General features: G+C 47.9%; 1 protein-coding gene across 5 annotated transcripts in view; it reads right to left on the bottom strand.

The window, feature by feature from the left end:
- Positions 1 to 24813, bottom strand: part of GBF1 (golgi brefeldin A resistant guanine nucleotide exchange factor 1) — a 739811-nt gene that overhangs the window by 251994 nt on the left and 463004 nt on the right. For all 5 annotated transcript variants that reach the window (XM_029609015.1, XM_029609018.1, XM_029609019.1 and 2 more), the window contains one exon: positions 3825 to 4027. In XM_029609015.1, coding sequence (XP_029464875.1) covers positions 3825 to 4027 — 203 coding nt within the window. The remainder of the gene's footprint in view (positions 1 to 3824; positions 4028 to 24813) is intronic.

The raw sequence follows: 24813 nt of genomic DNA, 5'->3' as shown, positions 1-24813 counted from the left end.
AAAATGCTCTCCTAGCACAGTGAATTGCAGAAATCTCTAATGACCCACCCTGATGGGAATGTGGAGATATGCCTCTGTCAGATCAAGAGAGGCCAAGAACTCCCCCCTTGCGTGCCGCCTCAATCACTATTCGCAACATCTCCATCTGAAATTGTGGGACACACAATGTTGCATTGATCCTTTGCAGATCCAGAATGGGCCGAAATGAGTCCTCCTTCTTGGGAACCACGAAGTACACAGAATACCTTCCCTGACCATGCTCCTGGAGAAGAACTGAGAGAATGGCTTCAATCACTGCAGGTGTAGCAGTGTCCCGCACCACCACTTGGCTTGGCGGGCGAAGCCCAACGGGACACTACGAAGGCTTCCATGACGGGTAGAGAAAATTCTAATGCATAGCCATCTCTTATTACATCCAGCACCCACTGATCCGAGGTAATTCTGGTCCACTCCTTGTAAAGACGGGACAAACTTCCTCCAACAGCCATGAGGGAGAAATGGACCAGCCTGTCTTCATTGAGTGGGCTTGGCACCTCCGGACCCCTGTCCAGAACCCTGTCTGGTCTGCAGGTCCCCTGAAAGCACTGCTGCCATCCTGAACCCTGCTTCTGTGAACAACTGGACGGACTTCTGCTGGAATGAAATCTCCTTATCTCACGGAAGCAAGAGTGAGATAGAACGACCTTTTTAGTGCCCTTTTTATTCTCGGGCAACCTACTCCCCTTAGAGTCTGCCAGATGATTCATCAGCTTCTCCAGGTCCTCACCAAACAATAACTGTCCTTTAAATGACCAAAGCGAACACTATATCCTAGCCGAAGTGTGAAGCAAATCAAAGAGGGCATCTGCCACATAAGTCACACCCGCTTCCAGGCAAGCATCCTGGTCAGCAGCCGCAGGGGTACCTCCCATTGGTATCCTGCGCCTTCTGCACACACCACAGCTGGTGCAGACTGTAGTCCTCAGGCTCAGAGTCGAAACCTCAAATAGCCTCTTCAACAGGATCGCTTCTGATCCTTGACATCCTTCAAAGCCGCCAACCCTTCTACAGGAAAGGTAGTATCTTAGTCACCGCCGATACCACCGCATCCACCTTCGGCAGCTTCCACATTTCCAAGCTGCTCTCAAGCAGGGGGTACAACCTGGCCATAGCCCTGGCCACCTTCAAACTGGCTTCTGGGGAATCCCACTCCTGGTCAATCAACTTCTTCACCTGCTTCGCCAAGGGGAATGCCCTTGGTGGTCCACGCAGACTCTCCAACACAGGGTTCACCCCCTCCGTGTCGAAGTACTCCTGCATCATCTTAATCCCCAATTCCTCCAGAACTTGAGGGATAAGCGGTTGCAATTCAACCTTGCAAAAACAACCTAATCACCCTAGAATTATCCCCTTCCGTCAAAGGGGCCTCGTCCGTATCCAGATCCCTCAGTGACCGAACCCTTGGATCCGTGCCCTGACCAGCACCCTGGTTCACTTGCAGCTCCTGTGGATCATTGCCTGTCAGATCAGCATTCTTGGAATCCTCGTCGGAACGCTTGAGACCCAACAGGCGCAAAATGCCCCCTTTTGCAGAGGCACCTCAGCCCGAGGCCTCTTAAGGCCAACCCGGACTGGCTGAGAGGCTGACCGCTTAGTCGCCAGCTACTGCCTGGTGAGATACGCCCTGTGCATCAGCAAAATGAAATCTGCAGAAAATCCACCATGGGTCACCCGCTCCGCAGTCTCCAAGTCCTTTCCTGCACTCGTTGGCACATCTCCACCCTCATCTGATCCCTGAACTACAGGAGAAAGCAGGGGAGAAGAATCCCTGCCATTCTCATCCAAGGAAGGGTTTTTGTCATGTGGCGCTAAAATGGCCACTGGCTCTGTGCGCCCCACCCCCCCTGCCACCAGGGCCTCCTGCACAGGGCATGCTGCCCAAGTGCAGTGTCTGCCCCTGGGAGTCTTTGTCGAGGCTCCATCACTTCCAGAGACACAGTTTGGGCAGAGAAGGGCCGCGATGAGGTGATAGTGCCTCCCCCCCGCAGGCCTGACAGGATTTCCTGCGCTCAGCAGGAGTTGGCATGGCGCACACGGCTAAAAATAAACTGAGAAGGAGAAAAAATAAAGCCACCACAGCCGCGCCACTGTCTGGGCTCTGGGTACTGAACGGAGAACACAAGCTATGCAAGCCTCGCTTCCCCACAACGCTGAGCTGACAGAGCTACAAGCAAGGGAAAAGATTGCTGCACAGATGTCCCTGAAAGGCACCCAGCCTCCCCAGCCCCTCAAGGAAGGACAGAAAGGGAAAGAAAAGGATACTCTCCTACTTCTGGGGTTCCAGGACGCTTCCACAGGCCGGCTTCGGTGGAAGGCCCTCAGGGGGAGTGAGGGAACCAGGACCCCTGGCTTTCCCTCCCCCTGGAATCCAGGGTCGAGTCTGGCTGCGGATATCCAACCCCCTGTTCTCCCTGCTCAATAAGAGGGATGGCCCACGAAGGTACCTAACTCCTCTGGGAGCTCCAGATCTTCTTTTCCCTTATCTGTACTAATTTTTTTTTTTTTTTTTTTTTTAACAAACAGTCTGCAGGTTTGCACCTCTACCATCTGCTAGAGTCAGAGAAATAATGAGGGACTGCAGGTGGCACGCTAGGTTAGTGCCTCAAAGTTTTTGTTCTCTGCCTTCATCTGCTGGTAGGTATGCATAAGACCACTTGTTTGGACTGATCTGAGTAAGAATAGGAAACAAATTTCTCCTTCCTTTTCATCCATCCTTAGTCCAATGCAAGAGAGGGACACTGCCAAGCCCACTCTCAAAACTGTTGAACCAAAGGAAGCCTCTTCTGTGGCTCAAAGGTTGAGACAATACTGCTTTGAATAAGTATGCAAAAGGAAGGCCGAGTTGCAGTAGGCTACAAAAACCAAGAAAACCAAGGTTCAAATCCTGCTGCTGATTCTTGTGCAAGTCACTTCACCCTCCATTACATCAGGTACAAACTCAGGAGTCATTAACTAAGCTGTGATATTTTATTGTGGTAAGAATCAAATATTGTTTGGGGGGGGGGTGTTCATGTGATATTTTTCCCCTCCCCAATAAAATACCACGGTGGTCTTGTGGCATGATTTTTTATCGTGGGAAAACGCACAACAAAAACTTGCACTGCAAAACAAGGCCTATGCACGTGATGGCAGCCCACATTTGAGGGGAGGGGGGAAGAGAGGCTTTTGGGGCTATAGGCTCCTACATTTTTTTGAATACTTTGGAGACTGGCCGCAATGGCCAACATGTGTTTCACTGGGTGGTGGTGTGGGGATCAGGCAGGTGGATTTTTTTTTTTAACCCATTGTGTACCTTTTTGATATAACTGACTTATGTGAGGGACAACCCTTTCTGGAAAATGAACAGCATTGAATGATTTTATATCAAAGAAAGATTATTTTCCAGTTCTTGGGTAGCAGGATGCCCTAAATAACATGAAGCAAACATATTTCAGAAGAAGAAAGAAAATGGGATGTCTAAAAATAAAACCTCTGGATCAGCCGAGTCACTGGGCTAAGAAGCACCCTGGCAGTCTAGGGAGCAGAGCAGGAAACAGGAGGGCAGTGCTCCCTTGGATGGTGCAGCTGCATTGCTGCAACAGTGTAAGATCTGGAAAGATATTGCTACTAGATCAGTGGCATGAAGTACTGGCTCTCTACCTCCTGATGACGCACAATGGCATCCTGGTCATCCACCTCACCAGCCCCTTCTGATGGCCCTGCCTAACATTCTGCCTCATCAACTGTTATGTCTCACCACAGTAGTGGTGAAAGCAGTAAGCACTAGAAATGAAAGAAACACTCACCCAACAAAACTCTCCAGCAGATCCATGTTCTTACGGTCACTCACAAACTCGCCAATCATCTTCTTATCTAGACGGGGGTTTTCTCGCAGCCACTGAGCCACTTCATTGTTGTCCATGGGGGTTGCCAGCAGGTTCTTTTCCTGCAGGAACTGCACCCCTTTCTTTGGCTTCTGATTGAACTGCTCTGTACCAGTAATGAGAAGCTGAAGAAGATGGGAGATATAAGTGGTTAATCATTTGGGTACAATGACACATAAAAGTACCAGTCAAAAGCATGATACTGTGAATAGGGATGGTAATTATCAAAGGTATTTCCACAGCTAAAACAGTGGTTTATGTGCAGAATGGTCTTTTACGAAATTGCCCACCCAATGTGCAGATAAAATTACATGTAGATGTATTGTTCACTTGTGAGTTTACTTGGAGTGTGTGTCAAGGCTTTACCGTGGCCAGGTGGGGAGGGGATTACTCTTATTTGCATACTTTAGGATTTTCCAAAGTATGTGCGTTGATTTCCTCAGAAAATTGGTGGAGTCATTTCCAGCAGGTGAAATTGTATGCAGTTTCAATGGGATAATTTTCAAAAGGAAATTATGTGCACACTTTCTCTTTCAAAATTAGTGTAACTTATGCACATATTTGCCAGCTAACTTACATGGGATGTTATAAAATTACCCCCATAAAGTTAGGCTTAGGTAGGCAGGTGAAGAGAGTTTTCAATTCTGGAACTAGAATAGAGAAATGCAACTCTCCCATCCTGTCTGGTCTCATTTAAAGCCTTGGTAGATTGCCCATGGCCCTGCTGAGCTTGCCCTTATTCTGCAGGGCATCCATTCCAAACTATGTGCCCAATAATATTCTAAAAATGAAAAATACCAGAATAAAACCAAATGCCATATAAGGTGAAATTACTATTTACCTGATCATTTCCTTTCCTCTAAGACAGTCAGACCACACCAGACCAATGGGTTATGTACGCCAACCAGCAGATGAAGAAGAAATCCAAAGGCTCGCTGATGTTATTCCTTATATACCTTCCTTCTGACACCAGCCTGCCAGAATTCCTGTAACAAGCTAACTGTGGACAGCATTAGCAATCAACCAGTCAACCAGTATTTATTATTATTATAAGGACTTTTAACTTTTTTTTTTTAAACTAGTGGACTTCCACAATAATCAGGAAGCAAGCAATTGACAAAAACAAACACACTCCCGCAGCGCAGCAGAGACCCCCACTGTGCCTCCCAACTTCTCTTACCTGTCTGCAAAAACACCTCTTGTAATACGGAGAGTAAAGTAAAATGACAAAGATACCAAACACCTCAAGGGCACCCGTAGCATAGGGATGGGACCTTTCCTGGTTGGACTATCTTGGAGGAAAGGAAATTATCAGGTAAGTAGTAATTTCACCTTCCTCTCCATCCAGTCAGACCAGTGGGATGTATCCAAGCTACTCCCTTATAGGGCGAGATGCTGCCCCTGGATCTCACAATACTGTTGAGGTGCAGGAAGCCTCCTCTTAAACTCTGACAACCAGATAATAATGGGAAGAGTAAAGTATGCAAAACGAACTGTGCGCTGCTCTACAGATCTGCAAGGTGGATCCAATCACAATACTGCTTCAGAACCACCTGCAGCTTCACAGAATGAGTCCATACATGATTTGGCAAGGGAATGCATGAATCCGTATAAGATGTGGTAAGTACTACTGGATCCAGCATATCACCATGGATCCAGAAGCCACCTCACCAGTAAGTGGTGCATCATAGGACCAACAGGATAATAAGCTCACGTAAGGCACCAAAAAATCACAAGACATCTTCAGATGACTTTGATTGATTGAAAGGGCAAGATAAAGGTGTAGCCCTTAGAATCCACCCATTTGCTAAATGGAGGCAAGGACTGCACAATATAAAAAAGCTATGACACTATCGCTGGCAGAAAGAACATTGTACAAAAATGGATCCTTCCAATGCAAACAAGCACAAGGCTCCTTCCACAAACTTGGTAGCTACTTTGCTATTCTCCGAGTCAAACAGACATTAGAAAAACAATAATCCCTAGAGGAGCAAACTGGAGTCCCACAAAGGACAAAACGAAGGTTGGGTCCCAAGGTGGAATCAGTTTCCAGAGGTAACTATTCCTAACACTCCTTTAGACTAGAAACAGTACCCGTAGAGAAAAGAACTGCAGTTCCATCGAGGATGAAAAAATGAAACAGCTCCCAAGGTGGAACTGGCCTCCAGTGGTAACTATTCCTAATGGCCCTCTAGAATCGAAACACATCTGGATGAGAAGATGGTGGACTACCTTGAATATGACTCCAATAGCTTGAGGGCTGCCATTTGAACTCCAAAGAAGTAAAAGCCAAGCTCCTTGGAAGAATATTCATAAAAAAATCTCCAAGACTGCCCCTAAGCTTAAGAAATGGGAAATATCCCCTCCAACAGGAAAGCAGCCTGCACTGCCCAAGGATAACATTAATCATATTCCTGCAAGGATCAGCGTGTGACACTAATTTGATCTAAGTCCTCATGAAAACATTGAACACCAGATAAAGCACATGTTGCTTACCTGTAACAGGTGTTCTCACAGGACAGCAGGATGTTAGTCCTCACATATGGGTGACATCACAGGATGGAGCCCAATTATGGAAAACTTCTGTCAAAGTTTCCAGAACTTTGACTGGCCCCTACTGGGCATGCCCAGCATGGCACTAACCCTGCAGCTAGCAGGGGTCCCCCTTCAGTCTTATTTAAAAGCTACAAGCAGTGCTGAAAAATAAAATAATAAAACGTTAAGAACCCTACACCGTGGGGCGGCCGTTAAGAACCCTACACCGTGGGGCGGCGGGCGGGTTTCATGAGGACTAACATCCTGCTGTCCTGTGAGAACACCTGTTACAGGTAAGCAACATTTGCTTTCTCACAGGACAAGCAGGATGGTAGTCCTCACACATGGGTGAGTACCGAGCTGAGGATGTCTGAACATGCACCAAATGTACCCAAAGGCGTGCAACAGGCACAACAACTGGGGTGGAATTTGGTAGAGGGCATCCTGAACCCCACCGGGCAGGCGGAAGGGTGTTGGTACATCACATTGTAAATAGGTTACGAAGGACAGACTGGCCGAAGATGGAATCTTGTCTTCCGGCTTTGTCCAAGCAATAGTGGGCTGCAAAAGTGTGGAGAGAACTCCAGGTGGTAGCCCTGCAAATGTCAGGAAGCGGCACCGATCGTAGGTGTGCTACTGAAGTTGCCATGGCCCTTACAGAGTGTGCTTTAACACGGTCTTGAAATGGAATGCCCGCTTGCTTATAGTAAAAGGATATGCAGTCTGCCAACCAGGAGGAGAGAGTCTGCTTACCCACAGGCTTCCCTAACTTGTGAGGGTGGAAAGAGACAAACAATTGAGTGCTTTCCCTGTGGGCAGCTGTACGGTCTAGCTAGAATACTAGAGCCCGTTTACAGTCAAGGTTATGCAGAGCCTGTTCTCCTGGATTGGAATGGGGCCTGGGAAAGAATGTAGGTAGTATAATGGATTGATTAATGTGAAACTCCGATACTACCTTAGGAAAGAACTTAGGGTGAGTGCGGAGTACCGCCCGGTCCTGCAGAAGTTTAGTATAAGGCGGATAGGTAACTAGGGCCTGTAATTCACTAACTCTGCGAGCTGAAGTAATCGCCAGAAGGAAAATCACTTTCCATGTGAGATATCGAAGTTCACAAGAGTGAAGAGGCTCGAATGGTGATTCGACCCAAAACCAGGTTGAGGTCCCAAGAAAGGGCCGGAGGATGAAGTGGAGGCTTGAGGTGAAGCAAGCCTTTCAGAAAACGTGTTACAAGGGGTTGTACTGATATAGGAACATCCCCGATACCTTTATGGAAGGCGGCTACCGCACTGACATGCATTCTGATAGAAGAAGTCTTTAGACCTGACTCTGATAAATGCCAGAGATAGTCCAAAACCTTTGTGATTGGACAGGAACAGGGGTCAAGGGACTGAGAAGAGCACCATGACGTGAACCTTTTCCATTTGTAAGAGTAAGATTTTCTTCTGGAAGGCTTCCGTGAAGCAATCAAGACACGGGAAATTGGTTCAGAAATGTTAAGTGGCTGAAGGATTAACCTTTCAACATCCATGCCGTCAGGGACAAGGCGTGAAGATTGGGATGGCGGAGGCACCCGTCATTTTGAGTGATCAGAAGCGGGTCCTTGGTCTGACCCAGTATGGCATGTTCTTATGTTCTTTCCCAAGGGAATGCGCCTGCGAATGGAGAGATCCTGCAGTATTGGAAACCATACTTGGCGTGGCCAGTGAGGTGCTATCAGGATCATGGTTCCCTTGTCCTGACTAACTTCACGAGAGTCTTCAAGAGAAGAGGAAGTGGAGGGTATGCGTAGAGTAGACCGGTTGCCCACGAGAGGGAGAATGCGTTTTTGGGCTGAGAGTGTTTGCTGCGAATGAGAGAGCAGAATTTCTTTCTCTACTCTGCGGTTTTGAGGAGACGTAAAGAGGTCTATCTGAGGATATCCCCATTGTTGGAAGATGGAGTTCGCCACCGAGGGGTTGAGAGACCACTCGTGCGATTGAAAGATGCGACTCAGCTTGTCTGCCAACACATTGTCCACTCCCTGCAAGTAGGTAGCCCTGAGGTACATCAAATGGGAGAGAGCTTCCGCCCAAATCTCTGCAGCTTCCTGCACAAGGTGCCCCATTCCAATGGCCACCTGGTTGTCCATCTGGATCAGGATAACTTGATTTGAGAGGCAATCCTGAAATGCCCTGAGAGCATATCTGATTGCTCGAAGCTCCAGGAAATTTATTTGGTGTTTGGCTTCCTCTGGAGACCAAGAGCCTTGTGTCTGCAGATCGGCCACATGGGCTCCCCATCCGAGGTTGGAATTAATTGAGGGTTTGAAGCCTGAAAGAGCAAGTCTTGGAGGAGATTGATCTGATTCTTCCACCAGGCTAGAGACTGACGGAGAGAGTCGGTTACATGGACAACGGTCGACAGGGGCTGAATGCTTTGAGTCCATTGAGACCTTAGAGTCCACTGCATGACTCTCATGGCCAAACGGGCCATTGGTGTGACCTGAACTGAGGACGCCATGTGTCCAGGATGAGAAAGTGGTGTGCAGTCGCGGAGTGCTGAGACTGCAGCTGGTGTGCAAGAGACATGAGAGTGAGAGCTCGCTGTCGAGGCAAAAAAGCCTTTGCCTGGAAGGTGTCCAAGTCTGCCCCAATGAACGACAAGGTTTGAGATAGGACCAAGTAGGTAGGATTTGTCGTAGTTGACGAGAAATCCTAATGAAATTAGAGTGTGTAAGGTTAGATTGAGGGACGACAGAGCAGCTTGCTGAGTGAGAGCCCTGATTAACCAGTCGTCCCGATAGGGGTAGACGTGAGCACCTTGGGTCCTGAGAAAGGCTGCAACTACTATGAGGCATTTTGTGAAGACTCGTGGCACAGATGCTAGGCCGAATGGAAGCACTCTGTATTTATAGTGCTTGGGGCCTACTAGAAACCTCAGGTATTTGCGATGAGATGGAGTTATCGCAAAATGAGTGTACACGTCCTGGAGGTCCAGAGAGCAGAGCCAGTCTCCTCTTCGTAGAAGAGGAAGAAGCGAGCCTAAGGTTACCATCTTGAACTTCTCTCGCTGGAGGTACTTGTTGAGGGCCCGTAGGTCCAGAATAGGATGAACGCCTCCCAATTTTTTGGGGATTAGAAAGTACCGGGAATATAACCCTAGGCCGTGCTGAGAGTAGGGTACTGGTTCTATTGCCTTGGACTGGAGGAGGAGGGAGACCTCCTCTTCCAGAAGGATGGAGTGATCGGATGTTCTCCTCGTCAGTAGAGGTGGGGAGTCCAGTGGAACGGAGAGAAAGTTCAGATGGTAACCATGAGCAATTATCGCTAGTACCCATTGGTCTGAGGTAATTTGAGTGCCATATGTTGTGGAAGTGGCACAATCGACCTCCCACTGGTATGTGAGGCAGTGGAATCTGGCTGCTGCTCTCTAGGTGGAAGTCAAAAACTTGAAGCAGGCCCTGGTTGAGGAGCTGCTTGCGGTTTCTTTTTACGTGTTTGACGAGACTGTGCTTTTTGAAAAGGTCTTGTGGCACAGGATCTGGTTGGTGGCGGGTAGGACTTCTTCGGGCGGAAGAATGACTTTTTAGAGTCCTTTCTGAAGGGCTGTTTAGAAGAATAGTCAGAAGGCATCAGAGAGAGCTGTCTTAGGGTCTCATGATGATCCTTAAGTTCCGCCACTGTCCGTTGAATCTGTTCTCCAAACAGATTATCTCCTACACAGGGTAGGTCGGATAACCTGTCTTGTACCTCAGGGCGAAGGTCAGAAGACTTGAGCCAGGCCCACCTTCTCGCTGAAATAGCAGCTGCAGATACCCTAGTGGCAGTATCAAAGATATCACAAGATGATCTGATCTCATGCTTGCCTGCCTCAAAACCCTTGTTTACTAGGGTTTGGAGCTGATCTTGATATTGCTGAGGCAGGGAGTCCATCAAGTCTTGTATCTGCTTAAAAATGACCCTGTTATATTGGGTCATATAGAGCTGATAAGCGGCAATTCGGGAGATAAGCATTGATCCTTGGAAGACTCGGCGACCAATGGCATCTACAAACTTCTGTTCCTTGCCAGGGGGAAAGGAAGTGTGAGGCTTTGACCTCTTTGCTCTTTTCTGTGCAGATTCTACCACTACAAATTGGTGATCCAATTGTGGTTTCTGAAAGCCCGGAGCTGACAGCACCAAATAGGTAGTATCAGCTTTTCTGTGGACTGGAGCAATGGAGCCAGGATGTTCCCAGTTCTTCTTCAGGAGATCCAGAAGGGAACCTGGTGGATAGGGATGGAGGTTATTACTTTGGGAGCATCCAGGAACTGGAGCAACTCCATCATCTGATGTTTATCATCCTGTTCAGTCTGTAATTGGAAGGGAACCAATTCAGACCAATTCAGACAATGTAAATATTGTGCTGTTCAATTTCTCCCCTTCCATCCCAAGTTTATTTTCCTTGTTTTTTGTAACTTTCCCTCTCCCTTTTTCTGATTCACTGTATTTAAAGTTCAAGGTTCTTATTGAAAATATTGTTTTTTACATTACGTTATGCTTTACACTCCTTGTTATTTGTAAACCGGGTTGATGTGATGCCTATCATGAAACTCGGTATAACAAAAACAATAAATAAATAAATAAATAAATTTCCTTCACAAAATTTATAAAGGAAAGGTCCTCTAGAGGAGAATGCTTTCTACTTTCAGTGGGTGAAGGTGGTGAAGGCAAATCATCGGTGTCTGGTGAGGAATCATCAGTCCAGGTATCATAGGAATCAGCACCTGCACCTCTAGGATGTAGAGAGGGACGGGATGGTGGGATACCTGAAGGTCCTGGTCTAGGCTCCGAAGGAATCGAAGGAATAATCGGAGGCACCGATGAAGGCATCGAAGGCACCATCAAGGGCATTGATGGGTGCTCGGTGGCGCCGACGGGCGTATCTGCACCGATAGTTGGATCGGTGGTGATGGACGTATCGGCATCGATGGCTGAGGCAGAACTCCTGAAGGAGGAATGCGAAACGGTGTTTCTCCTCCCGATGACAAAGTGAGCGGGGAGGGCACCGGCACCATCGGTGACCCAGGGTCCATCGGCTTTGGCACTGCTGCTCTCCATCCTGGAGAGCAGCAGTGCCAAAGCTGCTGGAATTGGGTCGGTGATCGGTTCCACAGTCGGTACCAGTGTCAGTGCAGGAGGAACCTGGAGTCGTTGCATCGCCTTCTCGATGGCCTCCTGAACCATCCGGTCCAGTTCTTCTCAAAGACCTGGAGCAAGCAGCCCTGGCTCCGGAACAGAATAAGGAAGCAAAGGCATAGCCGGAGGGACCACCATTAAAGGCAGAGTTGCGGCTCCTGATGCCCTATCAGGGGAGGGTTGCCTCGGTGACCCGGTCGCCAAAAAGGTCGGTGCGTTTTCTGGACGGGGTTTCTTCGACGGCAGCTCGGACGATGGCGAGGTCCATGATTTCGCTCCCTCGATGGTCCGAGACTTTCTATGCCTGTGGAGATGTTTGTCTCTACGATCCCCTCGGTCCTGAGGGGGAGTAGAGGGTGTCGGAGGCCGAGATGTCGTCGATGCCGGCGCGAAGTTGACGGTGCCAGTTCTGACGACGTCGATGCAATGGACGGAGTCGGGGTTTGAGCGCGGAAGAGAAGTTCCATCTTCTCCATTCTGGCCTTGCGACCTTTTGGTGTCATAAGGGCACATTTAGTGCAGGTCAAGACATCGTGCTCTAGTCCAAGACACATTACACAGACTTTATGGGGGTCTGTGATAGACATGGTGCGATTACAGTCCGGGCACCGACAGAACCCCGAAGCCATGGCCATGGAAAAAAAATCGAGCCGCGTTACGGTCGACGGCCAGTAGGCCGCGAGGGCCAAATGCGACGGTAATCAACGGAAAATGGGTAAAAACTTACCGGAGTACCGTGGCTTGAAAAAGTTCGAGGAGGTACCCCTGTGGGCAAATTAACTTTCAGGAATTCTGTGAGGAAACTTCCTGTCAGGAATCTCTGCAGAACTCCTTAACTGCGAGGCAACTGCTGCGCGGAAAAAATAAGACTGAAGGGGGACCCCTGCTGGCTGCAGGGTTAGTGCCATGCTGGGCATGCCCAGTAGGGGCCAGTCAAAGTTCTGGAAACTTTGACAGAAGTTTTCCGTGATTGGGCTTTATCCTGTGATGTCACCCATATGTGAGGACTACCATCCTGCTTGTCCTGTGAGAATTATTCCTATGGAGAAGGAGCCCTAGAGAACAGCCACCAGGTGAAGTAAGAAAAGCTCATATTAATGCTAATGCGGCCAGACTGGAACAATCAGTAGCAGCACTGGACTCTCTACAACTTCCTGAAGCAGGAAGCCCCTCGCGAAGGGAAAAAATATATATTCCCCTTTAACAATCAAACCTGACCTAGGGTACTGCTCCCAAACAAACAGGCATCTGTCTTTTCCCATAAATTTCTAAGTACCCACCTACTGGCTGTGCACGAGGTTTCTCCATTCTGTCTCGGAGAGAAATATCTGTTCAGTGCTGCCAGATAACATCACCCACAGACTATGGCTAATTCAGCCCTGCTTATCAATGAAAAGTCAGTGCAAATGCCCCCCGGAAAAGGAACCATGTCCCCAGGGCCAAGACTTTGCAAGCTAGCTTCTGCGTCTGCCAAAAGGGATGCTAACCAGGCTCCCATGCTCGAGGCCTCCCCAGAAGGAAATAAACCTATCTCCAATAACAACTGAGGAGCCCAAACCCTCCCCGAATGAACTATGTAGCTTCCTGCCATGATACTGTCGGATGCTAGCCCTGCTGACGTCTCCACTAATGGGACACAAGGTCACAGAAATCTGCTGAACTGCAGGACGTCTAGAGTCCCTGAGCCAACAGGCCAATGCACTCTCCCAGCCTCGTCAACTGGCATCATGACCCAGGCATACGTCATTAAATACTCTCTCCATTTCAAGAGCCTGCCAGCAAACCCCCCAAGACAAGCAAGGTCCAACAACTATGTTGGTGTTCTTTGCCCAGAAAAGCTTTGGAACAGGAATTGCACCTGAAAACCAAAGGTTTTGTAACTGGGAAGCTGTGCAATCAGGATTCCTCTTGGAAAGGGATGCATATGGCCCTGCATCCACAGCACTAGATCCCAGCGGCTGCAAAGAACTGAATGCTGTTAGGATCCAGCTTACTATACAGCCTCCCTGCCATTGGAAGTCCCCATGGAGTTACACCTGCTCTCACTCCAGCCATAGTCTCCATGGGCTCATTAATTGGCAGGGCTTGGCCTATTTAGCTCTGCCTCTTGCAATACTTGATGCCTTGTCATCTAATCTACTCAGCTCCCTGCTTGGCTCTGTTCTACCTTGTATTACTCTGTGGCCTCCGGTCCTTCCAGCTCAGCCTTGGCTAGTCCTGTGGCCTCCGGGCCATCCAGCTCTGTCTTGCCTAGTCCTGTGGCCTCTGGGCCTTCCAGCTCTGTCTTGCCTAGTCCTGTGGCCTCTGGGCCTTCTAGTTCCACCTTGCCTAGACTGTGGCCTCCAGGGCCTCCTAGGATCTCCCTGTCTGGCCTCCAGGGCTTATGATTGGTGGCTTGCAGGCCTTCTGAACTGCTGTCTTCAGGCCTCTGTGTTCTTTATTCTGTTCCGTCTTGTCTGGCCTAGTCCTGTCCTTGGTATCCATACCCTGTACTGCTCACTGCCTTGCCTTGTCCCAGTCTGCCCAGCCTGTCTAGCCTAGTTCCACGTGTCCCCAGTCCTTGTTTCCAGTCCTGCTTTGCCTCAACCTCCAGTCCTTATCTCCAACCTGTCTCTCCAAATTCCAACCTGCACCTTAATTCCAGCCTCAGCCTAAGTCCTGCCGGCCACTAGAACTCAAGGTGGCTGGTACAGGCAGAGGATTCTCTCCAAGGCAGTCCTTTGGTGCCCTCTGTGGGGGGTTTCCCAGCTCTAGCTGGACCCTCAATCGTGACAAACACCCGGAGGCAGGACAACACCACTGGTTTCCTGGTCTGGGCCAATGTTGGAACCAAATGACTGCTGAACTCTAGTTCCATTGGACTCATTCTACTTATCTCATTAGTGAACTCAACCTTTTTGGTTGATCGCCTGCTTTGGTGAAGCCCTTGACAGGGCTTCGCCAAAGCAGGCGATCAACCAAAAAGGGGTGTTCCTAACTACAGTCCTCACGTGGCACGGCTTGCACCAACACCATCACTGTCACACACGTTCTCGGGGCTGCGTGCAAACCCAGAGGGCAGAACCTGAACTATAAAGGTGACTTAGCATCGTCATCACAGAAGATGCTAAGAATTCTCCCGTATGAAATTGGGGAGATAAGCTCCCACTAGCTCTGAGATGCCAGAAATGATTCCTTCCAGAACTGCCATGATAACCAACCTGGAAGTTTCCATCTTCAAGTAGGCTATTCGCCAAGCATTATTGGCCTACTTCAGTCCTATCTCGTAGCAAACGGACCTATTCTCTCTTGGGACCATGAATGAATAAAGAAGTGACCTTAATCCTGCTGGAGTACTGGCACCAAAAGGATCGCCGAGCTGAGAAGCTTCTGCAGAGTAGAACTCAGTCTCTCTGTTTACAGCCCAGAGACTAGAAAACACTATACCAGTGTCGAAACCAGGATAAATAAACGCCAGTAAACTGTTTAGGCTGGCCTTTAACTGGGTTCTGCCTGTTCTGGGGTTGATGTCTAATGCACAGAGCCACAGAATAGCCCCCCCAACCCCCAACCTTTTTTTTTTTTTTTTTTTTATCATCACCTAAGACCCACTGATCCACCAGGATCTGGGACCACATCTGCTGCAAAAGAGAGGAAGACAGACATCAAGCTCACTGCCCACCTCCCACACCAGAGGCAGAATCCACAGAGACTCATTGTGCCACTCTAGAGGAGCTGGAACCTACAGTTCTGTCTATCCATGGAATGAAAAAACTCTAGAAACAGGTCTGGACCTCTGTTCCGATGAGCTCTGACCTGGCCGGAACCACCTGGCCCTGCTGAACTTCCTACATCCATTGCAATGAGGTAGATGAAACTGTCACCCTCATGTTATGAGGCCCACAGGGTGGAATTAGCAAAGCCAGCACCCAGACAACTCAGCAACACTGACCCACAATAGGAAATGGATTCTGACTCCTTTCCTGAGAAGCTAAGAGTAGAATGTAGCTAGCAAGTGGCCTCCCTCAAATTAGAGCATCTGGCAATAACCACTGCAGGTCTCTCAAGGCCTGTGGATGTAGCAGTGGGAAGCAGCTGTAAGGATTTTGAATACAATCCAAAGGGGCCACCGCTGAGATGGACGATTTTCCTTCCTTGTCCTCAGCCTGTCACAGAGTATGCCAAAAGGAAAATCGGTTCTTACCTGCTAATTTTCATTCCTGTAGTACCACAGATCAGTCCACTCCTGGGTTTTTCCTCCCTTCCAGCAGATGGAGACAGAGAAAGTTTTACTGGCACTGCTACTTAATCACATGTGCTACCTGCAGTTCCTCAGTATTAATTTATGCCCAAGCCAATCACAACAAAATTTCAAAATTGTCTAAACTTTCAAAACTTACAAACTATGAAATATACTCTGCCATAACAAATAGAATGAGCGGATGACTCTTCCCCCCTCAACAGAATGGGCGGGTTCTGGGCTGATCTGTGCAACTACAGGAATAAAAAATTAGCAGGTAAGAACCAATTTTCCTTTCCCTATACATACCCAGATCAGTCCAGACTCCTGGGATGTACCAAAGCTCCCTATTCAGGGTGGGACCTGGAGAGTTCCACTCGCAGAACACTTTTGCCAAAAATGGGGAGCCCGTATCTCCCACATCCAGATGATAGTGTCTACCAAAAGTATGTAGCAGCTTCCAAGTTGCTGGGTTGCAGATCTCCTGTGGAGAAACAAGCTGAGCCTTCACCCACGAGGCTGCTTGAGAACGCTTAGAATGAGTATGCAATCCATCTGGAATCGGACGACCACGAATAATGTAAGTGGAACAAATATCCTCCTTAAGCCAACGAGCAATAGTAGCCTTAGAAGCCTGAAAGCCTCTCTTTGGTCCTCTCCACAGAACAAAAAGGTGGTCTGACCTCCTGAAGTCATTCATTACTTTGAGATAGCTCAGCAAAACTCTTCTCACATCTAAGAACATGAGCTCCCTCTCATGAAGTGTGGTCACGTCCAATGTAGGAAAGGCTGGAAGCTCCACTGTATGATTGACATGAAACGCTGACACCACTTTTGGCAAAAAGGAAGGTACTGCCCTCAACGAGACCCTTGAATCTGAAATTTGAAGGAATGGGTCACGACATGACGGAGCCTGTAACTCCGAAATCATCCTAGCCGAACATATGGCCACCAGAAAAACAACCTTAAGAGTCAAGTCCTTCAGCGTCGCTCTCCAGAATGGTTCAAAAGGAGCCTCACATAAATCCCTGAGGACAAGATTAAAATTCCAGGATGGACAAACCCGCCGAAGCGGAGGTCGCAAATTCTGTCCCACTAAGGAATCGAATAACGTCCAGCTGTGCATAAATCTTGCCATGAAGACAACCTACTGTTGCCACTTGAACTTTAAGAGACCTAAGAAACAAGCCTTTGGCAAAGCCTTTTTGCAGGAAGGACAAAATGTCAGCGACTGAAGACCTGAGAGGATGAACGCCTTTTGTGGAGCACCAGGAGTCAAAAACCTTCCATTCATTTACACAGGAAATATTAGTAGATCTTCTGGCTTGCAACAAAGTAGTAATGACCACCTCTGGGTAACCGCTATGTCTCAAACGCCACCTCTCAAAAGCCATGCTGCTAGACAAAAGAGAGCAGCCTGGTCGGAAAATATGGATCCTTGACGGAGAAGCTCTTCAGATGACCAAACCGAATTGGCCCATCCACAGCCAAGATGACCAGATCCTTGAACCACGGACGTCGTGGCCATTTTGGAGCCACGACGTCCCTGATGCTTTTCTATGCAACATAACACTTTGCCCACAAATGGCCAGGGAGGAAAGAAAGTAGGACCACCCGCGGCCAAGGGCAGAACCAGAGCATTGACGCCCTCGGCCCTGTGCTCTCGCCTCTGACTGAAAAAGCGAAAGGCCTTAGCATTCAGAAGAAATGGCATTAAGTCCACATAGGGAGAGCCCCAAAACTCACAAATTAGCTGCACCACAGACTCCAACAATTCCCACTCGCCCGGATCCAACACCGTCTGACTCAAGTAATCCGCTTGATCATTTTCAACCCTGGCTATGTGGGATGCTGCTATCTGCTCTAGGTGCTGCTCTGCCCAAAGAATTAACTCTTGTGCCTCCCGGGCTACTGTTTGAATCTTGGTTCCGCCCTGATGACTGATATAAGCCACCATCATCGCATTGTCAGAGAGAATCCTCACCGACCGACCTCTCACCAATATAGAAATTCCTGCAAGGCTAAGCGAACCGCTCTGGTCTCTAGCCGGTTGATAGACTACACAGACTCTTTCACAGACCAGACACCCTGAGCTGATTTGTGTTGACACACTGCTCTCCAACCAGAGAGTCTAGCATCGGTAGTAACTAGCACCCAATCCGGAACTTCGAAAGCCACACCCCGAAGATTGGAAGTTAGAAGCCACCAGGAAAGGCTCTCCTGTGCAACGCCCTTGAGTGGCAATAGGAGCTGAAACTCCTCCAAGATCGGATTCCATCAAGCCTAAAGTATCCTCTGCAACAGTCTCATGTAAGTAAAGGCCTACAGCACTAACTCCAGGGTCAAGGCCATAGAGCCCAAAACTTGCAAATAATCCCATACTTTGGGCACCTGCAACTACCGCCGAATCTGTCCCTGCAGTGTCAGAACGTGCTCCTCTGAGAGGTACACTTTGCCGACTAGAGTGTCGAACCGAGCCCAGAGATACTCCAGGGACTGCGTCGGTAACAGGCGACTCTTCGCCACATTCACTACCCAACCTAGCGACTGGAGGATGCAAACAATCTTTTGAACTGACTGGCGACAAAGAACCTCTGACTTTGCCCTGATAAGCCAGTCAACCAGATACGGATGCACCAAAATTCCTTCTTTCCGGAGCACTGCTGCCACCACCATCACCTTGGTGAAGGTGTGTGGCACCGTGGCCAATCTGAAAGGAATTGCCTGAAATTGAAAATGTTGCCCCAGAATCATGAATTGTAGGAAACGCTGAGAGTCTTGATGAATGGGGATGTGCAGATAGGCCTCAGAGATCCAGAGATGCCAGAAACTCTCCTTTGCGAACCACCATAATCACTGACCTTAAGGTTTCCCTCTGAAAACGCAGAACCTTTAGAGCTGCATTTACTTTCTTTAAATCTAAAAATTGGCCAGAAAGCCCCTTCTTTCTTTGGGACCACAAAATAAATGGAATATCTTCTTTGCTGGGTACCAAAATCATCGCCCCAGGTGGCGCAGCCGGTCCAGCGTCTCCCTCTGCACTGGAGAAATCGTTGTCCCCCAGAGCAAATCTGTTTCGGGCCTACCGTATATGCCCCTCAGTTATCTGGGCCAGCCAGGACCACGAATCCCTTGCCGCACAAGCTGCTTGGCCAAGGAACCGCATGGGGAAACTAGAAACAAATCGCGGTCGGGTCGAGCAAATTCTAAAGTGTAGCCGTCCTTTACCACACTGAGAACCCACTAGTACTGAGTAATTCTGGCCCAGTCCTCGTAAAACCACGACAGGCGACCTTCTATAATAGGTACGATGGAGTGGACCAGCCTCGCATCGTTGCGAAAGACTTACGCCCGGATGCATTCCCCCATATGGCACCCTCGGAATGGTTTTCGGCCCCCCCAAAAGGATTGATTCCAGGACTGTCCCCAAAAGGGAAACTGTCTTTGAAGGCCAGCCACCGCTCTTGGAAGACGAGTCCTATCTACCCTGAAAACAGGAATGAACCTGAAAAAACCTCTTGTCCTTAAGGCTTATCCTATGGCATCAAATGCTCAAGGTCCTCACCAAATAAGAGTTGACCCTTGAAAGGCAGCGAGCCTAGTCACCCCTTGGAGGAGACATCCGCCGCCCAGTTATGCAGCCAAAGCAACCTTCTGGTGGAAACTGCAGATGCCATAATCTGAGAGGAAATACGAACCAAAATCATACAGATCATCCGCTCCGTAAACCACAACCACCTCAACTCTCCCAGCCCTGTCTGCCTTTTTGCCCTAGTTGGGCAGGTCTTCTTTCATCTGCTGCACCCAGCGGAGACAAGCACGTTGCATAACACTGGTACAAATAGCCGCATGCAAACCAGAGCTGAAACCTCAAAAATCCTCTTGAGGTGCACCTCCAACTTGTAATCCTAAATGTCCTTTAATGTCGCGAGCCTAACACAGGGATTTTCATCCTCTTAGTAACCGCAGCATCAACCTTTAGGAAGAGCAAACAGTCCAGTGCCTGCTCAGGCCAATGGATAAAGCTTCGCCATGGCTCTTCCCACCTTTAATCGAGAATTGGGGACTCCCCATTATGCTTCCACCAGCTTCTTTACTGACTTGTGATATGGGAAGGCCATCGGGGAACACCCACATCCCATCCAGGACCGAATCTTCCCCCTCCAAATCAGGGTCCTCCTGTGGATCTTAACCCCAGAACCTGAAAAGTGAAAGGTAGCAAGGCATCAAGCCTCTTCTCTTCTAAAAAGACAAACTACCTTTGGTCATACCCTTCAGGAACTGGGACTAACGGATCATTGTCTTGACCCGCACTTCCAGCCACCGTGTCCATCAGATATATGGAAACATCCAGGACTGGAACCTTCTCTGCCCTCACGAGAGCTCGCCAGACACATCGGACCATCTTCCCCTGGGCCAGAAACCCAATGGGGGACCCAGCAACCTCTGCCACTGGAGAAATCCGTTGTCTCGGGCATACCGTATATGCCCCTCAGTTAGCTGGGCCGGCCGGGACCACGAATCCCTTGCCGCACAAGCTGCTTGGCTAGATAAGCTTCATTCAGCAGCAGCACAAAATCTGTAGAGAAAGGCCTGAAAGCCCCAGACCCCGCAGGGAAGGAGCTAGAAACCTGCAGCATAAGGCCCTCTTCCCCCTCAAAATGCCCCTGATCGCTGCTGGAGACCGAATGAGCTGGAGCCAAGCACAGGGAGCATCCCCTTCCCCCTGGCAGTACGGGAACAGCAGACAGCGAATCCAAGATGGCCACCATTCCCACACTGCTTGGGAAAGGATCAGCACCTTGGTCAGGCCCCCGGAGCGACGCTGAAGCAGGAGTGGGGGACTTCCGATGCTGCTTCACAGCAGGGGGATGAGCGGATGAACCCTCCCCGCCCTCGGAGCACCTGGCGCACAGCCCAAGTCGACTAAGCCGTGACCATGCTGGGCCGTGGCCCATCGTACCCGGATAGAAGCTGCCTGCTGCCTGTCACTGAAGCCGAAGAAAAAAACAAGATTAAAAAATTAACCTACTTCAGCTGAGGAGGAAGCCTCCTGCACAGCATAGCCGTGCACCTGCCTTCAGTTACTTGCCTTTTGTTTTTTTTTAAACTTTACTCAGCACTCAAAACTGAGGCAGTCTAAAAAGAAAAGACTGCCTCAGAAACAAAGGGATGTGTGGAGCCAGCATCCGCCTGAGCAGCCTCTTGAAGGGGAGGGATCTCGACCACCAGATTTACACCCCACGGGCACACAGTACGAGCACACACAAGGGTCACCAAACCCCAGCTTGCTTGCCTCAACCGGACAGGGAAGAACCTACCAGGATTCAAAAACTCTCAGAAGGAAGGCTCAAAAAGAAAAAAATTGCCCAGACTGCAGAACTGCAGGTTTTGCACCCATCTACCATCTGCTGGAGACAGAGAAATACTGAGGAACTGCAGGTAGCACGTGTGATTAAGTAGCAGTGTCAGTAAAACTTTCTCTGTCTCCATCTGCTGGAAGGGAGGAAAACCCCAAGAGTCTGGACTGATCTGGGTACGTACAGGGAAAATGGAAATACCACAGATGTCACCTCCTTCTTAAGGAAGCAGCCATGGCCAGATATACCCCTCAACATGGAGATGCTGGTCTCCTCTCCCTGCAACATCCTCCATGGAGTGACAAGGAGCAGTGGGGGTCAAATCTGTGATCCCAGGTGCTCAGGACCTGGGGATCCTGCATCAAGCCATAGGAACCCTCCATCGGAAGCGGTCTTTTCTTTTCTTTTTCAAAGCTAACATTGCCATATACAGGAGAGGTCCTAGTAGGCCCTGGTCATCATTTTATCTGCTATTCCAGGTGACATTATTTATTTATTTATTTATTTAAACTCTTTTCTATACCATCGCTAAGTTATATACCATCGCAACGGTTTACATGTAGGCACATTTAATGTAAGTAAAAGTGTACTATAGTACATTCTAACAGGTGCCGTCAAAGGTTCAGTTACAATATATCATTAGACAAAATAATTTTTAGAGAAGTGGGTCATGACCGAGTGGACTGAAAGTACTTTTACGGGTAAATTTGTTATACATAGTGTTATCAATATGCTAGTTGTGATGTGGGGTTCATAGACTACTCTACTGTATTGTCATAAGTACTGTGTGTCGGTGTTTATCTGCTTATTCCTGAATAATTTCTATTTTCCCGTCTCCTTGTAAAAATGCCTGTTTAAAAAGCCATGTTTTTTAAACATTAGAAGGTAATGGCTTCCCAATAAAGGAAAATGATATCCTCTCCTTTGGAGGGAATTCTCCTTCCTTCCCAATTTCCTCCACACACTTGGAAACCAATAAAGAAGAAGAAGAAGAAAGGACCTTTGCCAGATTGGAAAGGTACTTTACAGCTAAAGTGGGAAGCCATCCGCAGTCTCACACAGATCCAATATAATTGCACCACACTACACAGGATAGAGCAAGGGAGAGCCCTGCGACTTCTCCTTGACGAAACATGGCTGCCAATCCCACTGGCGGGAACTAGAATGTGGCTGACCGAGTTGATTGCAGAGCAATCTACTGCACTTGGCCAAGCAATCCTACCAAAGCTCCAAACTGTCCCACAGCCAGCCACCAACACTACAAAACTGGCTGCCTCTTTGCTGCTGAAGATGCACATGGAAATGGTCCGAGCGCCGTGCTGCCCACGTGCCCCGTAAGTCATTGCTTCTGCTGCACTAAAGATTCACTGTTGGGTCCACAGCTTAGGGAAAAACTCCCCCCTGTCTCACCCTGCAGTCCCACCATGCTCCAAGTCTGCTAGCTGCTTCAGAACAAACCTGCAATGCTTCCCTTCGCTGGCTTTTTTTTTTCTTGCCGTTTTCAACATAGAGGCAAAAGATACAGTAAAAGGAAACTAAAAAAAAAAAAAAAAAAGTTTAAAGAGGCCAGCAGGAGGAAGGTGTGAATTGGGGAAGGCGAGGGATGACCAAACACTTACCCACTGGTAGGTCTCCCACTTGCCCAGACTGTGCCCCAAGAAGGAGGGATCCATACAGTCACCCTCAGGAGCTGCCATCCGCTGTCTTACAATTCCAGGTCTCTGCTTAACCAAGGAGGGAACTGAGACTGTCACCCTGGGAGTATGAAGCATGGCAGCCAAATCAAACTATGGCTATTCTCAACTGAGAGAGGGAGGAATATCTCTTCAGCCCAGAAGCCATCCTCAATCTGCATTCCTGTTCACCCACCTCTACCTAGGCCAAAATCCACAGCATGGACTGCTTACCACCATCTGCTAGACAAAGAATACTGGTAGGCTGTCAGAATGGAGGTACATAAGGAGGTGACATCAGCAAGCCTTTTGATTTCTGTCTCCATCTGCTGGTTGGGCATGCATAACCCACTGGTCTGGCCTGGGTCTGACTGATGATAGAGGAAAAATAATTTGAATTAAAAATGGTATCAGATAAAAGTGCCTTAGAATCCGTGAACTGTAAACAGCTCTACCCATACTGCACTTGTATCTAATCATATTTATTTCTATCTTAATAGTCTTATCTATGTTTCATATTATGATTCAACATCCATTGTATAGGGTGATGCCTTAGAGAAACATGACTCCTTTCAACACAATATTGTCCATATATACCGGTAACTGCCAATCACTTCAAAAACCATGTATATTCAAAACAAATTAAATTACACTTATCTTGTTGTTCTTTTTTAATCCAGAGCAGATATGTTATATGATCTACTGGTGCTGACTCAAAAGAGCACACTCACCAACAGCCGGATGCCCCAACACCGGTATTTCGGCACAATGCCTGCCTCAGGAGTCCTTATGTCAAAGCTATAATGAAAAAATAATATTAAAATATCATCAAACTAACTAAATCTTCAGGCTTTGGTCAAGCTTACAATGATATCATTAAACTTGACGCTATCCATGGGTAAGGACAAAATCTGAAACAGGGGCATAAGAGCAAGAATATCTCTGTTGAACAACTAATACCAGGCAGTAATGTGTAAAGAATAGCCCATATAGCCAATCATATTGCAGAAGCCTTCTAGCCAATAGATACACTCAGTGAGAAATTCAATCGCAGTGAATGGAACCAAGTCCTGTAAGTCACAAGAACACAGATCAATTAATTTCTCTGTTGAGTCCTGATGGGGCAAAGTGTTTAAAACAAATTCATTTTTGTTCTTTCTGTAGGAAGAGCTTATTAAAATCCCCCCCACATATATTAGGTTGAGGTTTCCCTATAACCACAAATTTAAGGTCATCAAAAGAATGTTATAAAGACTGAACTTTAGTTCGACCTCTCTTCAAACAACTAAAATGCTTGTGAAGGCTCCTAGAGGTTTTCCCCAATATACACCAGAGCACATGAATAACTCCCACACTTTTATGTGTAGTGAAATCTCTCTTTTACACTATGCATAAAAGTGTGGAAGTTTTATGTGATCTGGTGTTCTTGCAACCTGGTGTATATTGGGGAAAACCTCTAGGAGCAGTCACACATACACATTTTAGAACATTTGAGTTGTTTGAGGAGAGGATGAACTGAAGCTCCACTTGTTCAAAACTGTAAGTCCCTATAACATTCTTTTGAGGACTTTAAATTTTCAGCTCTAGAGAAATCTTAACCCAATATACACAGGATGATTTTAATAAGCTCTTTCTACAGAAGACAAAAATGCATTTATGTTTAAATACTGTTTGTCTATCAGTACTCAAGAGAAATTGAATGATCTGTGTTCTTGTGACTAACAGGACTTTGTTCCATTCACTGCAACTGAATTTCCCACCAATTGTATCTATTGGCTAGAAGTCTTCTGCAAAAAGACTGGCCTGAAGATTTAGTTTGACAATATTTTATTATTATTCATATTTTTTTCACTACAGCTTTGTCATAAGCTAGCATTGTGAAAAAACACCAGTGTTGGGTCATCCAGCTGTGGTCAGCATACTCTTGAGTCAGTATCAGTAGATCACATAACATACCTACTCTGGAT

The sequence above is a fragment of the Rhinatrema bivittatum genome, chromosome 7 (assembly GCF_901001135.1).
Source record: "Rhinatrema bivittatum chromosome 7, aRhiBiv1.1, whole genome shotgun sequence".
In the NCBI taxonomy this organism is placed as follows: domain Eukaryota; kingdom Metazoa; phylum Chordata; class Amphibia; order Gymnophiona; family Rhinatrematidae; genus Rhinatrema; species Rhinatrema bivittatum.
Note: the sequence above shows the minus strand (reverse complement) of the source record. Positions and strands in the feature narration are given on the sequence as shown.